Here is a 26,150-nt window from a genome sequence, read left to right as displayed (position 1 = left end):
CACCTTGTGAAATCACTAGCCGTTTGCGAGGTGAGAAGGGGGATGCATAGGTCCAGGGGGATGCATAGGTCTTCAGGGGCAGAATTGAAACATACTACAGCCCTTCATTGCAGAGACACAGGGGTGCCCCCCCGAGGCTTCAGGCCTCAGCGCCCCCAAGCGTCAACCGTCATCCCTGCACAATACGGTGCAGGATATTACATTACATTACATTACTGGCATTTTGGCAGACGCTCTTATCCAGAGCGACGTACAGTTGGTTAGACTAAGCAGGAGACAATCCTCCCCTGGAGCAATGCAGGGTTAAGGGCCTTGCTCAAGGGCCCAACGGCTGAGCGGATCTTATTGTGGCTACACTGACCTCGCGTGTCCCAGTCATTAACCTTAACCGCTACGCTACAGGCCTCCACAGGATAACGCGAGACAAAGGGCTAGATGTACGGGAAGAGTCAGAACTCCACAGGGAAAGGTGAAGGGTGAGAGGGGAGAGGTTTTCTCCTCAACAGGCATTCAGCTCTCTCAGGAGGCGATAGCGTTAAATGTGCCTAAACGTTTGTATGTTACCGGGCTGCTGGGACTGAGATAGCTGTGATTAATAACGTGGTCGGTCCAGAGGTCTGGCAGAAGCGAGGCTGCAGAGACCAGGGCTTCACCCTGCCAGAGGTCACCAGACAGGGAGCTTGCAAGCCAGTGCTTGTGCTGGCTTGTAGGAGCTCTCCTCCACTAAAACCAGAGTAATTATGTTGAGGGAGGCCTATGGATGTACGGCTGAACCCAGGTGAATTAAACGCCATCGAGTGGATGGTGACGACAAGCGCAAATGCAAAATGGTGGACAGTTCCACTATGCAGTGTAGAATGTTTACGGATTCCTTCTGCGCACACACACAAAAGGTAATGCAAGAATAAATACGTACATAGACTGTATTCAAGCCCACGGGCAGTACACACCGTGACATTTTCTTTTGCTAACTGCTAATGAGCCAGCCCATTGGTGTTGAGCGTAAAAGGTCAATATTAAAATGACATTAAACATTGCTCAAGTGAACAGATGGTTATATTACAGAGCGCCATATACCACAGGACAGGCCTGTTAGATCAAACTTTTCCATATCCTCTTGGCAGGCAAGAACATTTTGACTCAAAGAGCAGCAGTACTGCAGTGACTTCAAAGCAGGCAGGCGATTCAGTGTTGCACTCCTGTGATGGAGCGGACTTCAAAAGCATAATTTGAAAACTCCATATCAGCAAAGTACAGTAGAAGGTTATCATCCGCTGGTGCTACTTACACCTCCATGAGGACAATAATTACACAAATACTTTTCAAGTGCCTTAGGGGCGGGTACATGAAATGGAAAAACTGCTTCAGCCAACCAAAGGCATCAAATCTGAAATCTGGTACCAATCAGATTAGAGGAAGACTAAAAGAGAAAAACTTTCCAGGTTCTGCATCAGAGATGTTTAACAAGAGTTGATGCCAGCATCAATATTGATGATTTTCCTAGTATCTGGCAATTACATTGAGCAAATCCAGTATGTTGCAGTTTTAGTAAAACAATCAAGGTGTATTACACAACCAAAACACTGTCTTGAAAGCAGTGATCAAATCTTGCCTGGGATTCACACCAAACCCCAAGGTAATGGGGGGATGGAAACCAGCAGTTCTTGGCCCTCAAGGACCGTGATATGATGATCTCAGCTTTAAGTATTGGGGACCAGTTTCATTGTTGAAACATTACCAAACCTCAGTTAGAAGGCTTGATGCGACTTAAAAATGGCCTTAAGACCAATCTCAAGGTCCAAAGTCAGAGTACAGGGTACACCTCTCCCTGGCCTCCATCTGGCTGCTAGCACTGAAGTTTAAAATACTGTGACTCCCCCGGGCGGTTCAGCGTACATAATGGAAAATGGTACTGGAACAAGAACAAAGATATTTCCCAGAAGTCTATGTGATTAGCAGGAAATGCAAATTCGTAAGAGGAATTACGAGGTAAAAGACACTGAAAAAGAAAGAATAGGATAGGTGGTGAACTGAATATTTCAAAGAGCAAAGAAAACAGAGGCTTGGTCTTTTCTGTGAGGGCAGCTTAGCAGCTAAGGAAGAATTAAATTTGCATTGCCGCAAATCAAAGACACAACAGAAATACAAGGGATTGGATCACCAGCGGGCTAAACTGGCAGAAAGTGGAACAAATACTGTAAAGAAAATGTAGCACTTTTACACCGACCAAAGCTAAGCAGAGAATGGAAATAAAAGTCAGCATGAAGCCCTGTACTAAATGACCACTTCAGACTGCTTCTGTAATGTGATGTAACATATGCTCTCAATTAGCTCCCAAAATATGCACATAGAAATTTTTATTTAGTTTCAATTACAAATAAAACACATTTACAGCGTGTATGCCAGCATAGCTATTTCCGTCTCATTCTGTGAACAGGTTAATTATTATTTTTCATCAAAGGAGTGCACTCTGTCTAGTGTTGCATTCTAAGAGCATTCAGAGATTAATGCAGCCTGATGAGGCTCCACCAGAGCAAAGAACACGTTCCAAAATATTGAGCGATATGAGAACCGAAATGAAGCCGTTATGGAAACGAGTGGGACTGACAGCAGATGGTTTCACCTGCTATATGTAGTAAAAGCAGGTTGGTTTCCTCTCAGGAGGAGATGGCATGGGAGCAGCCCTGAGTCACTGATGGCACATCATTGCGTTTCACATCAGGAGGCCCCGCGTAGGCGTCGGACTGAAGATGGATCACAATGCGCACAGCGCCTAAAACGCTTCATTTCCAAAAAGGGCTGTAAAACGGGTTTGAGTCATTGGCAGTTCCGAGCGTTTCTTGATGAATTAAGTACTGAATATGGTAATGCGCCTCATCACATGGATGTGTGGCAGCAGAGCCAGGGAACAGTGTTCAAGAGGCTTTGCAAATGTTTTCCTTGAAAAAAAAAAAAAAAAAAATCGAGCTTTTCGTGCAGAACAAGGGAGAAAGACACACTCTGTCCGGGGTAAATGGGATTCTCGTGCGACGTAACAGGGCATCAAACACACTGAAAGCTGAACACAAAGCTGAAAGGTTGCGAAACCAAGACCTTAGAATCCATGAGAGATCCCTTTATTTAACGGAGACAGAACTATTGTATAGCCAGAAAACCAGCGCACGTGTCTAGGTTAGTGAAAGCCTTTGCCACTCACTGACTAGCATGATAATGCATGGAGGTTGAAGGTAGAGTGATTATAGACACACATCAATTCCTCAGAGTTAAAATTTGCTGACCTGCCAGCATGGATTACACATGTGAAGATACTCTAATCATGATATTCTGGAACTGAAAGATACCAAAACTCCTCACCGACCCAACAAGTTACCATTAACTGAACCTGAACTTAAATATGATGTTTTTGCAAACTGAAAAGAAAAAGCCTTTGGCCCAGACACAAATGCGTAGGAAAGTATAATGTGACATTAATTGTGATTATGTCATGAGCTGGAGACGCTGAAAGGCTGGTATCACTCTGATGCCCGTTGTTCTCAAACACAATCAAGGACATTAACCACCACCATTATGACTATTACACTGCAACCAGAGAGAAAACCAATCCTGTTTGGGAGTACTTTGAATATAACTGGTTGACAAATCGAAATGCATAGTAGTAGGCAATGGGGAATTCGCAAACAAAGGAGAAAATGCAGTATGTATAATTGTTTGTATGTAATACTTTATTTCAGTCTAGGCAGTGAATGATCTGAGGTCACAGAGCTGGGCTGGAACAGCAGAAATAGGGGTGAGGGTGTAACTTTAGTTAGGGGGTTTGAAGTCAATAGGTACCAGGCTGGAACAATCCATGTGCAGAAATAGGGGTGAGGGTGTAACTTTAGTTAGGGCAGGGGTCGGCAACCCTGGTCCTGGAAAGCCGCAGGGTGTGCTGGTTTTTTTTTTTTTTCCACTGCTTTAATCGATCAATTAAATGCTGAGTAACGACAAAAGCCAGCACACCCTGCGGCCCTCCAGGACCAGGGTTGCCGACCCCTGAGTTAGGGGGTTTGAAGTGAATAGGCACCAGGCTGGAACAGTCCATGTGCAGAAATAGGGGTGAGGGTGTAACTTTAGTTAGGGGGTTTTAAGAGAATAGGCACCAGGCTGGAACAGTCCATGTGCAGAAATAGGGGTGAGAGTAACTTAATTTTGGGGGTTTGAAGTGCATCGACCCCAAGAACTGCAACACTTTAGCGCAGTCTGGGGCATGTCCCTTGTGTAAATAATAATAATAATTATTGCCGCTGATATTTTAAGGTAAAATGTAATATTTCCTTTTTTACATGAAATTACTTTTCCCTCATCATCCTGGTGTATTATTGGTAGGGTGATGTGGGGCCTGGTAACAGGGGTCCTGAGATAGGAGAAGAGGGAGAAAGATGAGGCACGAAAGGAGCCAGATGGGAGGCGACAGAAAACGGGAGAAGACAAATTAGCCATCAGGAAAGGTCAAGGGGGCGGTAGCCATTAAAGCCGTGTGTGTCTGAACTCAAGGTCTAGTCGCCCACCTCTCTCGAGATGGAAGGGACTGAACCTCATCGCACAAGCAAGCGTGTATGCACATCATACTTTTACAATATGAAGCATAAATTAATGAACTACGCAATGTGATATGAGAAAATGCTATTTGTGCCAACAAGGCACATAACTACTTCAGTGAAACTGAATGTATGGAAATACACACACTTAAACAAATATAGGGATGCTGTATTGGGGGGGAGGGGGGGTGAAGTGGTATTGTCACTCTTCAGACTAAAGGTGACATTTAACAAAACCCACAATGAATGTGAGTTAATCTTGTTAAAAAGAAAAATGCAATTTTAGTTTCCCCTCCCTTTCGCTTTATAATTTACAATATTTTCTATTGAGCCAGAAATAACAAAATGAGTTGTGTGGACAAGAAGTATAGGCTTGCAATGAGGAGCAAAATCTAGATCCACTAGTTGCTCTGGCATAGGTGAGACCAAGCACAGGTGTGTCTTTAAATGGAACAGCTTGAAAAAAAAAGCAGATATTCCCAATTCCCTTACAGCATATTCCCCATAGGTCTGACTAAACTAAAGCAATGAAAATCTAAAAAGTCATACAAAGTCCAGCCACACTCAAAACTGAAATAAAGCTGCTAACATGAGGAGTGTAAAATCAGACAACCAAACCAGAGTTTCCATTTCCTGCCACTTTTAATTCCGACAGGAAGGGAGTCGCCACACCCCCCATTAGACTAGGAAAATTTGCCACAGCTGCCCTCAATGATCAATTAGCTGCTGGTGTCCAAGGCACTAATCAACAGCTGATTCACATAGTCCTATAATCAAGAGTCAAAGGAATCTCGAACTGAGTGAGTTACAAAATAGAGAATACGAAATCGAGAAGAAATAACCAAACTAACTAAAGACGGGAAGATGCTCTGAAGGAAACAAACAAGTGCCATAGGATAGGCAACTGCTACAATCTGATCTGCAAATAGCATACAAATCCAGGGCTTGACATGGTCACCCAAACTACGCTGGCCATTTTGTGTTGTCTAGTTGTTTTGATAACCACTTCTCCGTAAAATGTTTTAAAGCTATTTTAAAGATGTAAACAGAGTATGTTTTTATTGTAAACCCATTTTCTACGTAATAAACAGCATTACTGCTACTTAATTAGGGTGTGTGTAATAAAAATATTATGTTTTTTTTCATGCCACCTATTCCTAATGTTATTCTTTTGCCAGTTCCAGATGCCAGAAGATTTAATTTAGAATGTATTTATTGGTTTGTACAATTAAGGAATGAGTGCACATAGTAATTTGCAGAATCAAATCTACTGGAGAGGTAGGAAACCCTACAGGGATTAAACTACAACCTCACCTGAAGAAAGAAAAATACATTATTTGAAGAACAAAAAAGGATAAATATATACAGTATAAAAGATTCAATTTTAAAAGCAATAATAATACCTCAAATAAAAAAATAAAAAAGATTTATGCGACATTTCTATTTTCTCCTGTGAACAAATAGAGTGAGAGAGTGGTGCGCTGTCATTTGATAAATAGCCCAAATAATTGTACAAAGTTAAAATCCAGTGTGGCATGCTTTCAATTTGCTCGGTAGCTAGATACACGGTAAGAAAACCTAGCAAGAGGTTTCATTGCAATTGCTATTATTGGCCCAAATATTGATAAAGTGACGTAACCATATTTCCCATTTGAGCAGTCAAAATGTGACTTTTTCCCGAGCTGGCATGTAGAGCATATGAGCACCTTTTGCTAGTCAAAATAGCAAAATAATAAAGAGATCTCACCCAATATCTGTGAGTATAAAATATAAGTATTCTGCCTATTCCCAGGCAAATGACAGTTTTAACCTTCATGTCCTGCTGCTTGGCAGTGAGACAGTGCCTTGAGCCCAGCTCCGTCTGTAAGGAGCTCTCTCTCCGCTCCCTGCCAGACAGGTGTTTTTACAGCAGCCAGGTGTGTGACGCGCGGCGCGGGGGGGGCCAGGTGAGCCAGCCTGTGGTGTCCGGAGCCCGACAGACAGGCCCTCTCAGCGGGCCGACTGCGGGGAAGAGAGCCAGTGAAGTCAACCGGCTGGAAGAAGCCTCCTGTCAAGCAACAACAACAACGAGGAAGTGTATCTCTGTGTAACTGAGCCACTTACTGCCTCTGCATTGTTTAGGCAGTCTGGGGTTTAACGTATTCTCACATTCCCATCCTTCTTCAGTGTTCAGTTTCTTCTTCAGTTTATAACTTCTGAAAGTAGAAATTTCTCCAGAAAATCTGATGAGCAGGATATCCTTCTAATCATTTCTAGCTTCTAGATGACTAAATCACTAAAATGCTGTAGATTAATACAAATCTGGACAACAGACTTAAGGTGGAGTGGAAGTAACCTTATTATTGTTAGTAATCTTATTGATTTTGTTGGAGGCTAACCATCACTTACAAAGTGCTGAGCTACCAAAGCAAGAGAAAAACAGTGACTTATGCCTGTTTTCAGAAGTACACAACACATTTTGAGCTCATTCTTCTTCCAGTAGCAGTCTGAGGAATTGAATTCAGCCCAAAGTGCTGCTGGGAGTCATTTTTCCATCACCTGTTATTTCCCAAATCCATGTCAAACCAAGCGGAAAATGCCATTGATGTCACAAACTGTGGAGGAAAAACTTGGCTTGTTTTTCATAATATTGCTTTTTATTGCTGTCCTTTGCAATGTAACTCGAGTGCATATTTGCTTGGTCACCTAATATTGACCTTAGTGAAAAACATAAAGTTTCTCACATTTCAAAGCCCATGGCTCCTAAAACCATGAAGCTGTCACCAGCAATATCTATGCTTCTAGCCAATACATCTCCTGCCAAAATGAGAGTTTTATGACTCCTCACAGAAGTCACAAAACATTTTCTTCCAATTTCCATCCTGTAACCATCCAATTATTTATGAAACACACTGGTCTCCTTTCCACTTGTTTTTTTACATTCATTTGCACAACATGTGCACAATACATCAAGACTATTACTGTGCCATCAAATTATGTGTAATAAGCTCTTTTTGTTTCTCTTAAAATATGCCCGAGAGATTCATTGCTGGTTTTGCTGAATCAGTTGCTGGAAGAAACCTACAGGTCATAAACTGGAAGATATCTTTGGTTTCATTGGATATAATTTAGTTTTTTAATGGGAAGCAAGGGATGTGAACACTGCCTTCTCAACTGAGGTGTGTACATACAGTATATCACAAGTAAAGTGATTTTAGGGGAAGATGTTTATAAGAATGACATAACATACCTTATATTAATGTTAAGTAAATAGTATCAGAGTTGCCCTTGCTTTTATGGGAGCGTGTCTGATGATACAAAATGAGTCCCTTTAATGTGAAAATTTAAGTAATGGCTGAGTAACCACTGGAAATACTGCTGTAAGTATATTTGCTTAGTCCAGCTTCCTCAAGTTTAAAACAGCAGGTCAGCATCCGCTAAACCCATAATAAAATGAAATGCACAAACGTTTTGTTTCTCATTTAAGCCTTTATTTAATTATTTTAATTTAGAAAGTCAGGCAGACCACACATGACCCACATACTTATCAAAAACATAAATAAATACATAAATTGATAACTTCAGTGCAAGGTGCATTTTTCAATTATATAATTTAACCCCTGGCAGAAGACATTTCTGTGGACTGGTGTGTTGCATTTGTGTTGGTGGATAAAAGTTTTAATATGGTCTCTACAAATCTAAATGTGCATGTATAAAGCAATTTCTTCTTGGTCCATGCTTGCATTAATAAAGTCGGGAGTTGAGGTAGTTGATATATTGTTATCTGCTTTGTGTGCCTTCACCCATCTTTAAGGTTGCTCTTTTGTTTAAATAACCGTGGAATTGCTTGCTTGGATTGCTAATATGTTAAACACTGAGTATGTAATGAGTTTTTCCATTTTACTTTTTACCATTCACTTTGACTCTTTATCGCTCTATATTATTGCTTCTGCATGCATGCATAGCCAATTCTAGCTTACTGTCATAATAGAGACCTCTATAAAAAAAGCTTTCACCCATCCAGTAATCACACATCTCACCTCAATACTGTACATGCGATTGATACAAAAATATTAATAAAACATAAAGTGCCAGTTTCACAAATGCAGATTAAGCTTAGCCCTGGACTAAATTGAGTATTGCATGGAGAATTCCCATTCAAAATGTAATTCAGTCAAGAACTAGGCATAATCGTTGTCAGTGAAACTGAAATGTTTAACTGAATGTCTATGTAATGGCCTTCTTTGTGTGCTTTTCAATACTACTGTTATACCTGTTATAATAATCATATTGAATATAACAAGGCAATATGAATATTCTTGTCATGTCTACAAATATCTTACTTATTTAAAGATTTTAGGGACTAAAACAAATGTAAGGATTTGTTGACTTTTGAACATATTGGATAACTGACAACTTTTCTTTCAAGTTTTTGACCATAATACAATCAACACCATGTTGTCTGGCATTGTGTGATTTCAATATGGAACTTTCATAAATTTTTACAAAGCTGTAACATGTCATTCTGTCGTAAGACTACCTTCATTAGGTCTACCCATGATGTCCAATGTCATGATATTTCCCAGTGAGTAAAAGCCAGAATCTAGACATCCAGAAGGGTGGAAATCTGGGTTGAGGGATATTTTAACAAACATGAGCTAGGTTAACCCAAATATAGTCATGGTTGTGACTCGGAATGTGACTAGACTCAGTATGTCCTAGTCAGCTGGGAAACCTTCACTTTTCCAGAAAATATAGGCAGGATTTCACCTGAACATGTGGACGGTATTTCACTGACTTTTCACCACAAAATTGTTCACTGGGTTATGTTTGTTTGAAAAATTGTTCAGCTACATAAAAAAGCCTAAATTAATCAAAATTATTATTATTATTATTATTATTTTTATTTTATTTTTTTCAGCCTAACCAGCCTAACCTGCATGTCTTTGGACTGTGGGAGGAAACCGGAGTACCCGGAGGAAACCCACGCAGACACGGGGAGAACACGCAAACTCCGCACAGAGAGGCCCCGGCCGATGGGGTTTTGAACCCAGGACCTCCTTGCTGTGAGGCGGCAGTGCTAACCACTGCATCCGTGCCGCCCCCCTCAAACATGTTTTTTCTAAATTACTGACAATTTTAGAGTCAATTTGTCTCTGAGCTAATTACTGTAGCTAGCAAGAAACAAAACCAAAAAATTTAAAAAATCCACGTGACAGCTGGGGGTGCCCATCAAAACCATGGACAAAGCATCAAATACATTCATTTTATGGTACCCTTTAATGAACCTTCTGTTTCGCTACTAGAAATTATAGCTAAACTCGGTAAACATCCACAATCACTTTTAAACAATTCAAAAATGTTTATTTTCTGTTCAATCTTACAATGTTTGCCACAAAAGTAATATATAGGACTGTGAATAACTGCCAGCCGTCCAAGGGAACATGGTGTTGCTCCATTTGCAGATTCTGATCCACGTGGTATTATTTTTATTGCAGCAGTGATTATGAATGGGGTCTACAAGGCATTTATTGACACCACCTCACTGACAGAAAGTAAATGTCTGTGCTGCTGGGTGGTTCATTCAGCTAAGGCACTGCACTGCGGTGCATGGATGAGCCTCACAGCCTCGGACTGAGTGCCCACTGTAGCAGGTAGCTCCATACGTCAATGGGCAAATGCCAACTGGGTTTCCCAGGGTGTGGCAGGGTTCAGTGTTCTGCGTTTCATCCCTCACGAGTCTTTCACTGATGACCACCACTGGTCAATCAGGGTGGCCATAGACCACCACTGGTCAATCAGGGCCCCCATGGGGGCGACATGGCTCAGGCCGTAAGAGCAGTCGTCTGGCAGTCGGAGGTTTGCCAGTTCGATCCCCCGCCCGGGCTGTGTCGAAGTGTCCCTGAGCAAGACACCCAACCCCCAAATGCTCCTGACGAGCTGGTTGGCGCCTTGCATGGCAGCCAATCGCCATTGGTGTGTGAGTGTGTGCATGAATGGGTGAATGAGAAGCATCAATTGTACAGCGCTTTGGATAAAGGCGCTATATAAATGCCAACCATCTACCATCTACCATAGACCACCACTGGTCAATCAGGGTGCCCATAGACTGCATACTAAAGCCACATATGAAAGGTCTTCCTCTGACTCAAGCTTAGCTGCGGTCTGCAGTGTGAACTGAAGCAGCTGCCGACACCTCGTGTCCCAGGTGGAAATAGTGGGTGTGTACGCACTCCTAAATCAGCAGTAGGGTAATTGGACATGCACATAATTGGACATTCCAAATTAGTGTGGGAATTTACAGAGCGCCTAAACTAAAGGCACATTGCGGAAAAAAAAGACTAACTTGTGACCATGAGATACTTCATGAATTTTTTATGACTTAGTCGACTAAGTTGATACTTTATGAACTAGTTCTCGTGCGGACGACTTACTGAGGGAAAATTTGTTTAATTCATGTTAATTCACATTGATATTCAAGTTGATAATAACCTATAAATAATTAATGTGGACATAGTATTTAAAGATATAATTACTTTTAAAAGTCACATGGCAGGTTATTTTATGTTATTTAATGCCCCGTTGTAATAACTAGGTTAATTGCAATTTCAGAGTTGAAAAATGAAAACATCAGAAGCCGATCCCTGGTTTGCTAGGCAAATGCCTTATCCACTAGATACTTGACTCCATCTGTTTATTCATTTAAAATGACCCAGCAGTAAAGGTTGTGCGTACAAGTTACTAAGTCGTGCTCACAAGTTAGTATGTCGTGTTCACAAGTTAGTTTCTCGTGGGCTTGAGATACTTTATGAAAAAATGTTCCTGCAATGTTCCTTTTGGGGCTCCGTAGGAATTGGATATATTTTGGCCACCAAAATATATTTTTTTAAATAAGTAAAAAAATGTATCAATAGAATATTATCTGGATGTGGCTTTTTTCTTTTCCCTGAGTAACTTTTCATTTAATTTCTTTTCATTAGATAACACTCCTCTTTAAGTACATGTGCTGTATATATTTTTTACTAGCCAATGAGTTTCCCTACATGTGTTCTATGTTATAGTGTACTTCTTTAATATTTTTGTAAGTTATTCATTATTTATTTGTATCTATTACTTTTTATGTTCTTGTATCACCTGGGTAACCTGGATTCAATTAACATCTCTTCTCAAGTCAATGCAATACAGATGCCATTTTTTGGTCCTTCTATCTTGAAAACATGGCTTACTTATCTTGTAATTGTGGGAAAACAAAAGTTGTTTTCTCCTGATCCTAACATATCGTGTAATCTACTGTATGTATGTGTGATTTCTCATGATCAGGAGATAATCTCTACAATCTGAAAGCACTGTGACTGTGTCTGATAGCCTGGGGATAGTACATGCTACACTCCCTTATGATGGATGAGTACATCCGATTCTCCGTTCACCAGGGACCCAGGGACAGGAGTAGAAATGGTGTTTCAGTAGCATCGCTCTCCAGTCACTTTCATTTACAGAAGCTACAGCATAGAGGCTGCACATCTTTGGACGCTCTGAAACCACACAATTGAACAATAATTTCTGAGAGAAGCTGTACTTATTCCAGTTGACTGAGAGACAGGGTGAGCATATTGGCGTTTGATGTTCCCAAGGTCCTCTCAGTCAAACAACTTGTACGTACATAGCTTAAGGTATGAATGGCTTCAAGATATTCATTGTGCTGATAAACACGAGAAAAACAAACACATTAGGGCAAAGTAGCTATTCAGAGTTGTATTACAATAATTCAAATTGCATTAACAGAGTAAAATGCATTAACAGAGTTTGTTTTTTAAAAAACAGTGAGTTGATTTTGGGCAATATCTCCTTGACAAAAGCAACCTGTATGAACATACTGTAGGGCATTTGTGGCTTCAAGACATTAATTGTGCTGATGAGCTGACACTCAACACAAACAAACAAGGGCAGAGCAGCTATGAAACATAGTCTGAATACTTATCCTTAACCTTGAATCATTGTTAAAGGTACAATAGGTAATTTCTACACTTCTAACGGTCAAGAGAGGAATAGCAGCACCTTCAAACCACAACACTGTTTATACCTCCCCCTTCTCTGTAAACGCGTTGCCATTGAAATGCCATTGGCTGAGTGTCGGGCCGTTAACTTTATATTTTGAAACGCAAATTTAAGGACTATAAACAAAGGCAGAGGGTGAGTGAACATGTCAGTGAGCCTTTTTCAATGATTGGAAGGGATTTACAATAGTACTGTAACAATGTTTTAACACAAAAATCTTACCTATTGTACCTTTCATTGTAGACGTTGTTTTTCTTCATAATCACAGTTCAATAGTCACCAAAATTAATGATCGAAATGTATTTGTCATAAAAAAGTATTTACACTACTGCTGAATTGCAAATGTTCTTGGTCCCGTTATCTTGTGTTCGAGTAATTTTGCGATCACGTAAAAACAAACGTTTTCTTGTGATCATGTGAAAACAAGCTTGTGATCTCCTCAAAGTAAAAGTTGTTTCAACATGAGCACAACTTACTCATCTCATGAGCTGATTAGTGAAGTTACTCCCTGTAGCTACAGGTTGTTGTTATATGCTATAGCGTCCATGAACCATGAGGGTGACATGAGAGTGAGACTACTGCAATATTATATATTATTATATGGAAAAAAAGAGTGGATTGGCTTTATAACCATCATAACCTTCTTAAAATTACCAAAAATGTAACATTGGCAATCATAAAATGCATTAACAATTAAAAAAAACAAAAAAACAAAAAAACAATAACAACAGTGAGTTGATGTTGGGGCAAGATCTTCTTGACTGTGTACTCTGTACAAAAAGAAAAAAGAACAGTATTGATCAGACCTGGGGCAAATATGTCATTGTTTTGAATTCAAGTACTTTTCTGTGCTCGGGTTGAAATGGGTGAAATTGAGCCAACCGAGAGGACCAGAAGGTGAGGATTTAATAGGAAAAACACTAGACAAGACAAGAAAAATATCTGAATCCAAAACAATTACGCACTTGACCTAGGTTCGGCTTTGACACAGCAGTACAGTAATGCTGCAATACTGAAAGAAACATCTTTCAGTACGTGGAGAGCCATAGCGCATAAAGGAGCAGAGTAAATGTATTACGTTTATGCTATATGTTATCTGAGTTATGTGAATAATATGATGTGGTTATTAATGTCATTTGGTTAATCATGAGCAGTTTGACTACAGGATATAGCAGAAAAACACATTTACAGTATTGTTTAAAACCAGACGTTTATTGTCAGTAATGCCACCTCTGAGTTGTTACTGTCCACTGCAGCTTCGATGATCTAGCTCGGGTATTTGAGGTGTCACTCGTTGAGGCCTAAATGATGAACAAGGTTGTTTGGGCATGAAGCAACAATTTATCCTGAAGGCGCTGTTCAGCCGTAAAAACACAATAATAAACACATCGTTTTTCCGAAGTTCCAAAATATATTATAAAAGGTGCAACAAATGAATTCCAATACTTGAAATCTTAAAAACAATCTCTTTATACTGCCCAGCATATGTCTACTCATTACAACAGACCAAACATTTTGGTTTTAGTCAATTCTGCCATTTAAACAGCAATTGTTTAAATAACTAAATAACTACACATTTATTGGTCGTATTGCTTTAATTACTTGTTACCTTTAACTCTACTGAACCCTCAGTACTTACAATGGCATTTTCTGAACTTATAGAAAAGCCTTGGTATTTTAGGCAGGAACTGCATTGGCATGACGTAAGTAGTATTGTGGTAGTCTAAAAGAGAAAATAAAATGGGTTTTTACTCAAATAAATAATGACAAATAAATGGTGAATTGAAATTTTGTGTGACCAAACAACCCAAAGAAAGGAAGATGAAAGTGCAAAACGGTAAAAGAAGAGACCGTGAAATCTTGCTGATGTCATAAGATTCACCTTATACAGGGGCAGCTGGCAAATACAGCCCCGGGCCTTGCAGATATTATTACATTTTGGGGAAAGAAGTGAGTCCATTCATGTTGCCCATCACAGGTCTGCTCTCCTGGGACAGAAAATGGTGTGGATCTACAGGGTTATTAACATTATTAACATTATTAACATTATTCTACTCGCTCAGTGTTTCCCTGTAGCCTCAGATCAATGTGGGATTCTCACAGGGCCACTTAGTTCCTTTTCCAGTTTTATACTTCATGCGTTTCATTATTGGATTGAATGAAACCCTTACATCGCAATTTCTGGTGGCCCTGTTAATTTTAAAACTATAAACAAATGAGCGAACAAATGGCTTAATCACCAGCCTCGATGATTGTACTGCTAAGTGTGTTTGTTCTGGAGTTAGTGCTCTTCTAGTGTTTGTCAGTCCTCATCAATGGCTAGCAGTTTCTTTCACATTGAAATGCATATTGTTTGCATTTCAAATGCACATAACTATCTTTCAGCGGTTAATGAATTGTACTTATATTATGTTGACTGGTTTGTCATTTGTTGAATAAAAATGAATGCCCGATGCATTTACTTCATTGATGGGAGTAAAAAGGGATGCTTGCTCGGTAACATAAGTAAGATATGCTGCATATCTTTGGACGTTCTGAAACCACACAATTGTTTCTGAGAGAAGCTGTACTTATTTCAGTTGACTGAGAGACAGGGTGAGCATATTGGCGTTTGACGTTCCCAAGGTCCTCTCAGTCAAAAAGTACAAAAGGCATTTGAGCTGGCAGAGCCTCTCCTGAGACACGCTTCTCTGGATCAATGAGTTGGAAGGTAACTTTGGAGAGTGAACTGAAAGTAGAGGAAGCAAGGGCAGTCAGGCTTCAGACTGACTCATTCCAGATCAAACTCTTGCCAAGTGTAGTTTTTTGGAATGTTTTTTTTTTTTTTTCTGAATCTGTGTTCTAAAACCAGTAGTGATTGTAACATCAGTATTAGAACGTTCAGTTAAGAGCATTCTAATCACATATTTGTGACCTCACACCTTAAAGGGTTAACCACTGCCATGCTGATTCTAACGGTAGCTGGCCCCGGGGGTAAAACAGTATGGTTTCTCTCACATCGCTGAGACTACTGTCTGTGTGCTCTTCAGGAGCTAGCTAAGCTCTTGGAAAAAGAGTTGTGTAGTCTGACGACCTGTCAGCTTGGCCTGATTATTTCCATCCACTCCGTGCTTGCAGGGACATAATCTCTTCTTCCAGACACCATGAGCAGACAATCGGGTGCCTTTCTTTGTGAGCCTGCAAACAAGTTAATGGACCTGGTCTACATGACCGCTGTTAGTGAAATGACCCTAAGCATCGTGTTGGTAACAGGAAGACAGGAAGTCCACAGCATTGTCCTCTGATGCCTGATTGCTTTGTGGAACAGACTGCATGGCTGCAGTGCTTTTGGTTCAAGTCCCTATCTCTCAATCTTCAACATATCTCTTCTGCTGATGCTGAGCAATGGTGCCACCTGTCTGCCTTGCACCCTTTAGCGTTACTGGAAGACTAAAGAAGTGAGCTTTGTAAAGAAGAAACATCACTTATCATCCCACATCAAGTATCACTTTCAGTATAGATAAGGTGAATAAAACGATTGAAATGAAGCATGTGTTTTTAGTAGATGAATGATTTGACTTTTCACAGTCAGCTTTGGTCGCTGTAAATGTCAAATATTTAGAAGTAATTTTTCAAAACAAAATAAAAAATGAATAAACAACCAGAAAGACACATATTATGTTCATGTAATGGAATTTTAAAAAAAAGTAAAATTGGGAGGCAACATCATCATGTTATAATGTTTAATGCATCATCCTCAAGTTGAAGTATTATGGAAAAGGTGACATACAGCCTCGCCATTGGTCAGCCTGGAACATGATATCAGAACATTGCCGAACTTAAAATGAGAGTCGGATGATTGGTTCATTCAACAGCCTTCACTGTGGACCCAACACAGTGTTCCACAGTGTGCCAACTCATTATTAGTGCACCCGCATTGTTACTGTGTGCTAAGCCACGGGCTCTCTGTCTCTCAGGATATCCATCGCTGCTAGATCCCTCCTATATTTAAGTTTCTAACAAGGAGAAAAACACTTAAAATACCTACAACGGTATCCATGCATATTTGTGATCAAATAACGCAATTCCTCCCAGCCAGACACACACACACACACACACACACACACACACGCACTCACTCATCCAGCGTCCATTCTCGCGAGGAACATGCCTGAAAGTCTCTTTTTTTATTCGTTTACCTAGTTGTTGTTTTTTTTTTCTCCTAATGTACATGTCCGGTGAATCACTTTTTATTTATTTATTTTTTTTAAAGGTCACTGATATTGGGAGGAAAGAAAAGAAAGGAACCCAGGAAAAAGAATACGGTACCATGCAGAGGGAGGTGAGGTCTGCCCTGGACAGCAGCATGCACTGTCACTCAGGACCGACAGTCTTCTTTTTTTTGGTAGAGTCGGAAGATGCACGTGATTCAGAGAAGTATGATACAAAATATGTTACATATGTACCTCCAACTAGTTTCCCCTTTTTTTTTTTTTTTTTAGATCCTTAGAGTGACTAAATCTATTGCAGAATACAGCAGTCATATTTTTCTTGGTAAATTTGTGTTTATGTATTAACATAGTAGTTGTATTTATAATATGTCTGTGTCTTTGCTCCCTGTTCATTACAGTTGTATATATGTATGCGTACATATACACGGACACGTACAGTGTATATTTACTTTCTCCTGCTTGTGTTCCTAATTTTGCATATCTTGAAAAGTGATAGGTCTCCGAGATCGAGAATTTCTTTTGTTGAAAGAAAAATAACCGGTGCTCGTTCTGACCGTCTCGTCGTTGTGCGTCTCTAGTCCAAGTCCAAAACATGGCCTGCCGATTCTTGTCGCATTTAAATCCATTTATAGTCTTTTTTGTGCCAGTCTTTCCCAACAGAGGAAAACCCTCTTGTATCTCTCGCCCTCATTGTCCCTCTGTAATAGTCTTCCATATTATTTAAATATTGTCTTTACTTGTTTCTCCACCCCTGTCAAAAAACAAAAACAAAATTTCTCCAGAATATGTTGGAGAAAATATGAACTATTCCTTTTCTTCAATTCACTTTTAGCTACTCCTCAGTTATGATAACATAACTCAGTAACTTCGCTTTTTTGTTGTTGTTGTTGTTTTTGTTTTTTGTTTTTTTTTTGGGGGGGGGGGTAAGAAGTTACCAGAATGGAAATGTTCTCCGTTGAGTTCTGTAGCGCTGGGCTCTGTGCTTGGGGGGGTTATAAAGAGGAGATCTTGACGGTTTCCTGGATGTAGGTGCTGGAGCGGGAGTTGCGGAGGATGCCGGGGATGGCGGGAGAGGGAGGGAGGCTCTCGTCCGGAGTGTTTGCTGGAGGGGTGGGGATGCTGATGATGGCGGCGGTGAAGTCTCTGTCATCACAGTTCAGCTTGAGGTCTTCAGTCCTGGCGTTTAGACTGGAGCGGCTGCATACACACACACACACACACACACACACAAATGTGCGCACACACACGTACATGCGCACACACACACAGGGACAAATACGCACACACACACACGCACAGGGACGCACACACACATGCACACACACGCGCCCAGGGATGCACACACACACACACATACACACAAATGTGCGCACACACATACATGCACACACACACACACACACACATACACACACATGCACACACAAGTATAGGGATGCACACACACACACATACGCAGACACATACACACAGATGTGTGCACACACGTACATGCACACACAATGCAAGCACACATACACAAACATACACATACACAAACACACAAATACATGCATACACATGGACGTACAAAAACACACATGCACACACAAACAAACACATACACACATACACAAACACACACACAAATGCAATGTGCATACACATGTACAAGCATACAAACACACACACGGGTGGGCACGCAGATACAGGCAGACACGCATGCACACAGACACATGGACGTACACACATACAAAAACATGGATGCAGACACACACACACACACACACACACGCGTGCACACACACACACAAAGAATGTATAGAGCTTTTAGACCCATCAGAACAAGCCAAATCAGCATGTAGGTTGTATCTATGAGCACATAAATTAATGCATGATATTAAAATGCATTGAGCAGGTACAGTATTTCTACAAGGCCATAATTTCAATGTGGGCGTACCATAAATGATATGTAGGCATGGTTTATTATTTATTAACCATGGCAACAATACATAATTTATTATTTTCAAATTGAACAATATTAAACAAATTGAACTGACAAATGTAATTGACTGCATGCACAGGACAATGGAGGAAATAGCTCCAAAAAGCTATGGTTTGTACACACTCACTCTAAGCATAGTCAAAACATAAATCCTTCTTTTAGGAAGATGCTCATAATCACATATATGGATGTCCTTAGAGGCATTAGAGGCATACATATGCTATCCCCAGCTCTTACAATCACTGCACATTCAGATGGTGGATTCTTGTGATGACAAGAAAACAACTTTCGTTTTGTCGAGATCACAAAAAAAAGTCATGATCACTAGAAAACGACTTTCGCTATGTCGATTGTGTGATAAGTCCTGATCACAAGATGAAAAAATGTATCTTCTCTCGAGATTTAAGCTGATCAAGTCACGATTACGAGAAAACAATTTTCTTTATGTCGAGATCAAAAGATAAGTCGCGATCATGAGAAAACAACCTTTGTCGAGATCATGACATAAATCGTGATCACGATTAGGCAACTTTTGTTCCTTCGAGATCACAAGATAAACAAGTCATGATTTTGAAAACTTTTGTTGTCTAGATCGTGAGATGAGCCGTGATCACAAGAAAACGACTTGTCTTCTGTCAAGATCACAAGATCACCAGGGCATTCTCATGATAAGCATTTTTTTTATGCTGATGCCCATGAATGACGGAAATACGGTTACTCGCTGATTAACTCATTAACTAAATGCCTACTCCCAACATTCCATCCTGTTAATTCAACACAATCGATCGTAGGAGAACAGACCTGCTAAGTAGCTAGGTCATGATATATCAGTGATAATTTATCGATATTCCAATTTGGTTTTCAGTACATTTGCTGAACACACATACGTGGTCTAACCCTTTCATCATCTGTTGCTACAATCCTCAGTGCAACTAGATATATCAGAGTGCTACTAGCATGTACGTATTCCACCCTTTCGGTGTGAGAGTATAACACATTTGTAGAGCTGACATTACGGTCTCGTAGTCATGGTGCTGTCCTGGTTAGCCAATCTGTGAGAGCTCATAAACCACAGAAGAAGACATGGGGAGGAGTGACAGGTGAGCGTGTGCTTACCTCTGGGCGCCGACAGAGGATTTCTGGATGTGCAAAGTGTCCAGTTCCTGCACGCTCCCCCTGCTGACGGACACGGTGGAGTTGGCCAGGCGGATGGCTCTCCTCTTGGCCCTCCGGGGGCAGCAGGAGGTGGAGAGGCCCTGCTGGCTGGAGAGGGAGGTGCTGCGGCTGGTGCGATAGCCCACCGACTCCGTCATGCACATCTCGCTGTAGGTCAGCTCGTCCGTGAACTCGTGGTTCTGAAACGTCACGCGCGCACGCCGTCAGCTCCCCCGAACGGACCGCCCCCCGCCCCACCGCCACGTCGCCTCCGATTGCTGCATGCGTACGTCAATAACGGAACGCGTATGCGCACCGCAAACACTTCCATCCCGTAACCCCTGACAACTGAGCTGCAGACAGCAACTGCTGACGCAGATAAAACGCAGCCCACAGTGAACACATGAATGACAAACGGAATTTCCCAGGGGCCCAGAACATGAATATAAGGCCTAGACCCGGATTGAAAACGTCATTGTTTGAATTCAAATACTTTTCCACACTTTACTGAGCTTGTCTGGTGTATCGGAACCTATGAAATACTCTCAGAAAGTGCTAACCCCACCTTGGTTGGCTCAATTGCAGAAGCACAGAAAAGTATTTGAATCCAAAACAATGACATATTTGACCCAGGTCTGATAACAACACCCTGCACACTCACGGTTGTTTTCTCCAGGCAGTGTAACAGATGATGGTGTTGATGCTCAAAGGAAGACCTGTTCTTTACACAAAGAGCTGTGCTGTCACTGTCATTATCCTGCAGAGAGACAGAGAAAACAGGGCTTAGATAGCACTTTAGTCCATTAATCAACAATCACTTATGGAATCAATTGTCATTTCCATACAGACAGAAAAATGGGACAATTTATTCAATGCTCCTATCTCCTTACAGCACATGTACTGTGAACTGGGGAAGATGAGTAGTCCTGAAGTTATTTTACCTGAAATGTTATTTTACCTGAAATGGAATCAGAATCAAACGTAAATGCTGTTCAGCTGTAAGCTATGCAGACGCATACCGTTTTTACAAAAACAGAAACCAGGGATTTGTTTTGCTGTTGCTGCCTACTCTTCCACCCAAATATTTTTTCTTGAATTATGCAGCTCATGAAATGATGGATATTTGGGCCAAACAATTATATATTGTAATGTATTTGCAATACAGTACAGCCCAAAAGCAATGACTATTGCATGATCCTTATTATCAGGGATAGTATGCCTAAGGAGGGTTTGTTATAATCCTACTGGATGCAGAAATTATATGTATGTGCAGAAAATGACAAGGGAGGCTGGTATGCAATGATATCCCTTCAAAGCTTTGACAGTGAAATTCAGCAGAATGCAGGAACTTCAGTCTCCTTGGAGCACTGACAGTTTTTCCACACATAGCCAGCAGACAAGCTGTTTAATGACAAATCCAAATGTAGTGCTTTTCCCTGTTTATTTTGCTTTTATGACAAGGGGACACATAAAAGCTGGTACAATCTCCAACTTGTCTCCTCTGACAGGGTTTCCTCCTACATTATGCTGCCTGTTATATCCAGGACCCACAATAAAAAGGGACTTTGCTGAGTACTGGGACATGTAACATGGGGAGGTAGGTTATAGGTTCAGTCCATTAACCATGTTCAACTCAGTAACCAGGTTCAACCCAATAACTAGGTTCAGCCTATCTTGCTGAGAAAACCAGCTCAAGCTAGGTTTTGAAAGCTGCTCAGACCAGTTCAGACCAGCCTCATACTCAACATGGTTTGACCAGCTCAAGCTTTGTTTTGAAACCAGGGTAGTAACCCCTACACTTAAAAAATCAAACAAGATTAAATTCGGTCAGAAAGTTTAAGCCTTTTTTGGCCAGGACAGGCCACACAACATAAATACAATCTGCATTTAACCAGTCTTTGCATACATTGCATTGCATTCAACTGCAAACATATGGTACAGGTAACATTTGATTGAGAACATTTAAAACATTTTACAAACTGGCAACAAAGTTTATTGAGAGTTTATTCCTAAAAAGCTTGCTTTTTTAATTTACAAAAGAAAAACATTAGAGGTGACTTGACCCCCTCGAATTACATCTTCAAAATATTGTATTATTATTCAGCATGCTTATAAATATGGAGCAGCTCTGTTTCTGTATAATACATGGCATGTCAAGCTTGTGTTAAGAAAGAAGGGTGATAACCAGAGGAAACCCATAACAGATTATGATTAGTCACAGTATCTACTGTTTTCAGAATCAATACGCTTATCCCTTATTGTCATAAAGGGATGTACTTGATGCCCTCATATTCCCATTGAAAGATTACCCACAAGGTTCCGTATCCTATAAGACAAGGTTAACATAAAGCATTAACCATAAGCGAATAAGTGTTCCTTTGTAGTCTTGGGAGATAAAAATCTGTGTCCCCAGCTTGATGTTTCAGGTTGTGGAGGTTTATCACAGTCATTGCTACAGATGGGGAAGGGCCTGTCAATGTAATTTAAATTCAGCCGATCCTATCTCGCAGGCCAGGGGGTCTGAGAGCCCAGGATAGGGGAAAGAGCTCAGTTAGACTCTCACAGAAACAGCCATATCAGCAGCCCTGAGGGGAAACTCTGCCCGAATCGATACAGATGTGTCCGATAAGCCCGTCAATAATTAAAAATAAAAACAAATTAGGATTGTTGAAAGTCACTGCTTTTGTTCTCCTATAGGCAGGAGGGACAGAGTATACGGTCTTGGATTCATAATGCAGCCGGGGTCAGGACAATGTCAGAGTCTACAGTCCCCTTGGACAGAGGTTCCAGATGGATAAGGACACGCACAGCTGCCGTCACTACAAGGGTGCAAAGCGATTCCGTGAAAGGGTGACCTACCGAGACGAGGGAGGGTGCAGCAGCAGCCACAGGTAAACAAGGGCCACACTGCCATTCTCAGAGGGAGCAGAATGCATTTCTGGGATATGGCTGGGATTTCTCTGCACTTTGATTCTGACTTAATATGCTAAAGGTCAATATATCGGCAAATAAATCCCATAGTCATCTTAAGTGTGTAGTAATAACAAAACTATCCCAATATTTGCCACAGAGAAATGTATTATTCTGTGTTATTGCATCTGTATGTGCTATGCCCTATGGAGAAGATTGTATGCTTAAATCAGACCTGATGTTGCCTGGGCCAGATCCACACAGCTATTAGGCCTTTAAGCAAGGCTCCAGGGGGGATCTCTTGCTTAGTCTAATCAACTGTAAGTTGCTTTGGAAAGACGTGTCAACCAGATAACATTTAATGTAGTGCTCCAGAAGCGTGCATGTGGGTGGTCATTAATCTTTGTGTGCGATATGCCAAATCGCTTTCAGGAAAATTTAAACAAAGGTAAGATAATTTTGTTCCAACCGGAGATAGCAGTGGGCTCTCAGGGTTAGGTCAGCGGCCTTGGCTCAAGACAAGACGAGGTCCGAGAGAGAAAATGAGTAAGACAAAAGAGCGAGAGCGTGGAAGGAAAAACATGAAACCCTGAAAGACCGGAGAGAAAGCATCGCATTTATAAATAGCTCTGCAGCACTGTTAGTAATGGGTTTATAGATCCGCGCAGAAAAAAATATCCCTTCACTCCGGGACTGTAAATATTGGATTATAGTGGCTTTCAGCCGCAGAAACGAAACAGAATAAAGATTACTCAGTCATAACTTAACCTGGGAGCATTAGTGAAGAGGAGAACCCGATCTCTCCACCCTTGGCTTCCTGTCTGGCTGCTCGGCTGCTGAAAGCCGCTGGGAGGGAGGGGGGGCTTACGCCTTCCCCTCCTCTTCTGGTGTGAAGATTAGCGTGGTGGAAATATGTCTGTGAGTGTGATCTATGCCTTAATCCTCCCAGGTATGTTTATCTCCTGCCCAGCACAACAAGAGGCCGCATCACAGGATATGGCAGAAATACAGCATGTGTGGGGCACAGAATGGCTCATTTCATCTGGAGGAGAAATCATGCCTTGGAATTGACAAATATCCTGCTGTATATGTGTGAGTTTTAAAAAATGCAGATGGATTTCCTGCAAAATTAACCGTCAGTATTTTTCTTCAACAGTAAATCAATAATTTGACAAATATGCACTTAATGGCTAAAGTAAATACAAGTTACAAATTATTTCCATTGTAATTTAGTTGGTTCATTCTGTATGTCAGCCGATTCCAATCTATTACTGGGTGACTCCTAAATCAGAAGATTATCTTGTGTTATAAGATGTGTAACTTGTGCGAACGCTGTGATCAAACTGGGTTTTGAAAAAAGCATTGTGTTAGTGGGGGACACTCAGGGCTTGATTGCTTCTGTCTAACCTCAGCTCCCTGCAGGAGCAAAAGCAATCGATATCCAAGACACTCTTGTGTTACCTCTGCAGTAAAATCTGCCACGTCTGAACTAAAGGGGAGTCCATAATTTCTTTCATCTCTCCTAATGTTTACACCCATGGGTTTGTACGTTAATAAAATATGTCAAATGAAAGTAAAATCAAAATGGGCGTATCACATGTACAAACAGAATAATTCAGTTTATAGAAATGTTGAAATTCAGAAGAAAGAGTTCAAAATCAAAACTGACTGTGAGATGAGAGCTGCAGTCTAGTTACCGGAGATGATGCATTAAAAATGACAGATGCGTAAAAGCACTTCTCTGGTCTTGTCATGGAGCGAGTCGGGAGTGACAGGGCAAGTGCCGGTCTTGGTGTATTTAAAAGACATCACTGACAGAAATGAGGCCAGAGACTCGTCCGCACGTCTGGTGGAACGCTTGCAGACAGCTACTCCTTCTGCTCTGCAGCTCACCAACTGAACTGTGCAGCTGACCCGCCCCTGAAACACGCCCTCTGTGAAATGCCCAACCTCAGCTGGCACTGCTATAGTCATTCAGGACATTATTCAGGATCATTGGGTGCATCGCTACATTCAGCACCGACCAATGCATTAGCTGCATACGCCTCCCAATCGCTTCACCCGCCATTAGACACGCACATCCATTGAACAAAGGTATCCGTTTGCTGCAGTTATATTTCATGCATGTACGTAACTGTTCTGCACGCCTACTCTTGAAGATGTACAGCGATAGTTTTTTTTTTTTTGCAGTGCGGAAACACATTCTACTCTTTCACATATTTCTATTTAATTCATAAAGATTTAAAGGTACAATAGATAGGATTTTTGTGTTAAAACATTGTTACTAGACTATTGTAAATCCCTTCCGGTCATTGAAAAAGGCTCACTGACATGTTGACTCACCCTCTGTCTGTATTTATAGTCCTTAAATTTGGGTTTCAAAATATACAGCTGTATAATAATTCAAACTCACTGGTTGAAAATCGGTTCTAATTGCCACAGCCAATGGCGTCTCAACAGCAGCGCATTTACACAGAAGGGGGAGGGATAAACAGTGTTGTGGTTTGAAGGTGTTTGTTGCTGCTATCTCTCTTTTGACCGTTAGAAGTCTGAAATTACCTTTGTACCTTTAAGGGGGATAGCAACAGCGGACAGTCTGAAATCTACAAGCCAAAGGAATGAAGAATGATTTGAGCCATATGGGGCAGACGTTTGGATGAAAGCAGCAGAGGGGTAATTATGTCCTTCCCTCTGTTATGGCCCCATGTTGCTAATGTCATTAGCATCTGTCTCCGTGACCACCGGGCTCTGCGCCCCACCTGTCTGCAACATCTGCCTTTTGTCTGTCCATGGCATGCCGGTTCCCTGACCCTGATTACCGTTTACACCATCTCACACAAAGTTCCCTGACCCTGATTACCATCTACACCATCTCACACAAAGTTCCCTGACCCTGATTACTGTCTACACCATCTCACACAAAGTTCCCTGACCCTGATTACCGTCTACACCATCTCACACAAAGTTCCCTGACCCTGATTACCGTCTACACCATCTCACATAAAGTTCCGTCTACACCATCTCACACAAGGTTCCCTGACCCTGATTACTGTCTACACCATCTCACACAAGGTTCCCTGACCCTGATTACTGTCTACACCATCTCACACAAAGTTCCCTGACCCTGATTACCGTCTACACCATCTCACACAAAGTTAATTTGGTTGCCAATGGTTTCATTCATCCAAGGGAACAAATTATCCCCCGCTGCATTTTAAAACAAAGAACCATCTCGAAGCAGAATTGCACATTCAGAATTGATTGTGCGCCTACACGGAC

General features: G+C 41.1%; 1 protein-coding gene across 3 annotated transcripts in view; it reads right to left on the bottom strand.

Moving 5' to 3' along the window:
- Positions 1 to 16,319: 16,319 nt before the first annotated feature.
- Positions 16,320 to 26,150, bottom strand: part of kcnd1 (potassium voltage-gated channel, Shal-related subfamily, member 1) — a 73,664-nt gene continuing 63,833 nt past the window's right edge. Inside the window, exons 4-7 of one of the 3 annotated variants that reach the window (XM_061258251.1) lie at positions 25,281 to 25,300; positions 20,623 to 20,707; positions 19,923 to 20,161; positions 16,320 to 18,019 (exon numbers count right to left, since the gene is read on the bottom strand). In XM_061258251.1, coding sequence (XP_061114235.1) covers positions 17,815 to 18,019; positions 19,923 to 20,161; positions 20,623 to 20,707; positions 25,281 to 25,300 — 549 coding nt within the window. In that variant the 3' untranslated portion in view covers positions 16,320 to 17,814. Of the gene's footprint in view, positions 18,020 to 19,922; positions 20,162 to 20,622; positions 20,719 to 23,741; positions 23,788 to 25,280; positions 25,301 to 26,150 lie in introns of all 3 variants that reach the window. The other 2 variants (XM_061258252.1, XM_061258250.1) reach the window with 2 other exon arrangements.

The sequence above is a fragment of the Conger conger genome, chromosome 10, assembly GCF_963514075.1.
Source record: "Conger conger chromosome 10, fConCon1.1, whole genome shotgun sequence".
In the NCBI taxonomy this organism is placed as follows: domain Eukaryota; kingdom Metazoa; phylum Chordata; class Actinopteri; order Anguilliformes; family Congridae; genus Conger; species Conger conger.
This window is presented reverse-complemented; position numbering and strand designations above follow the sequence as displayed.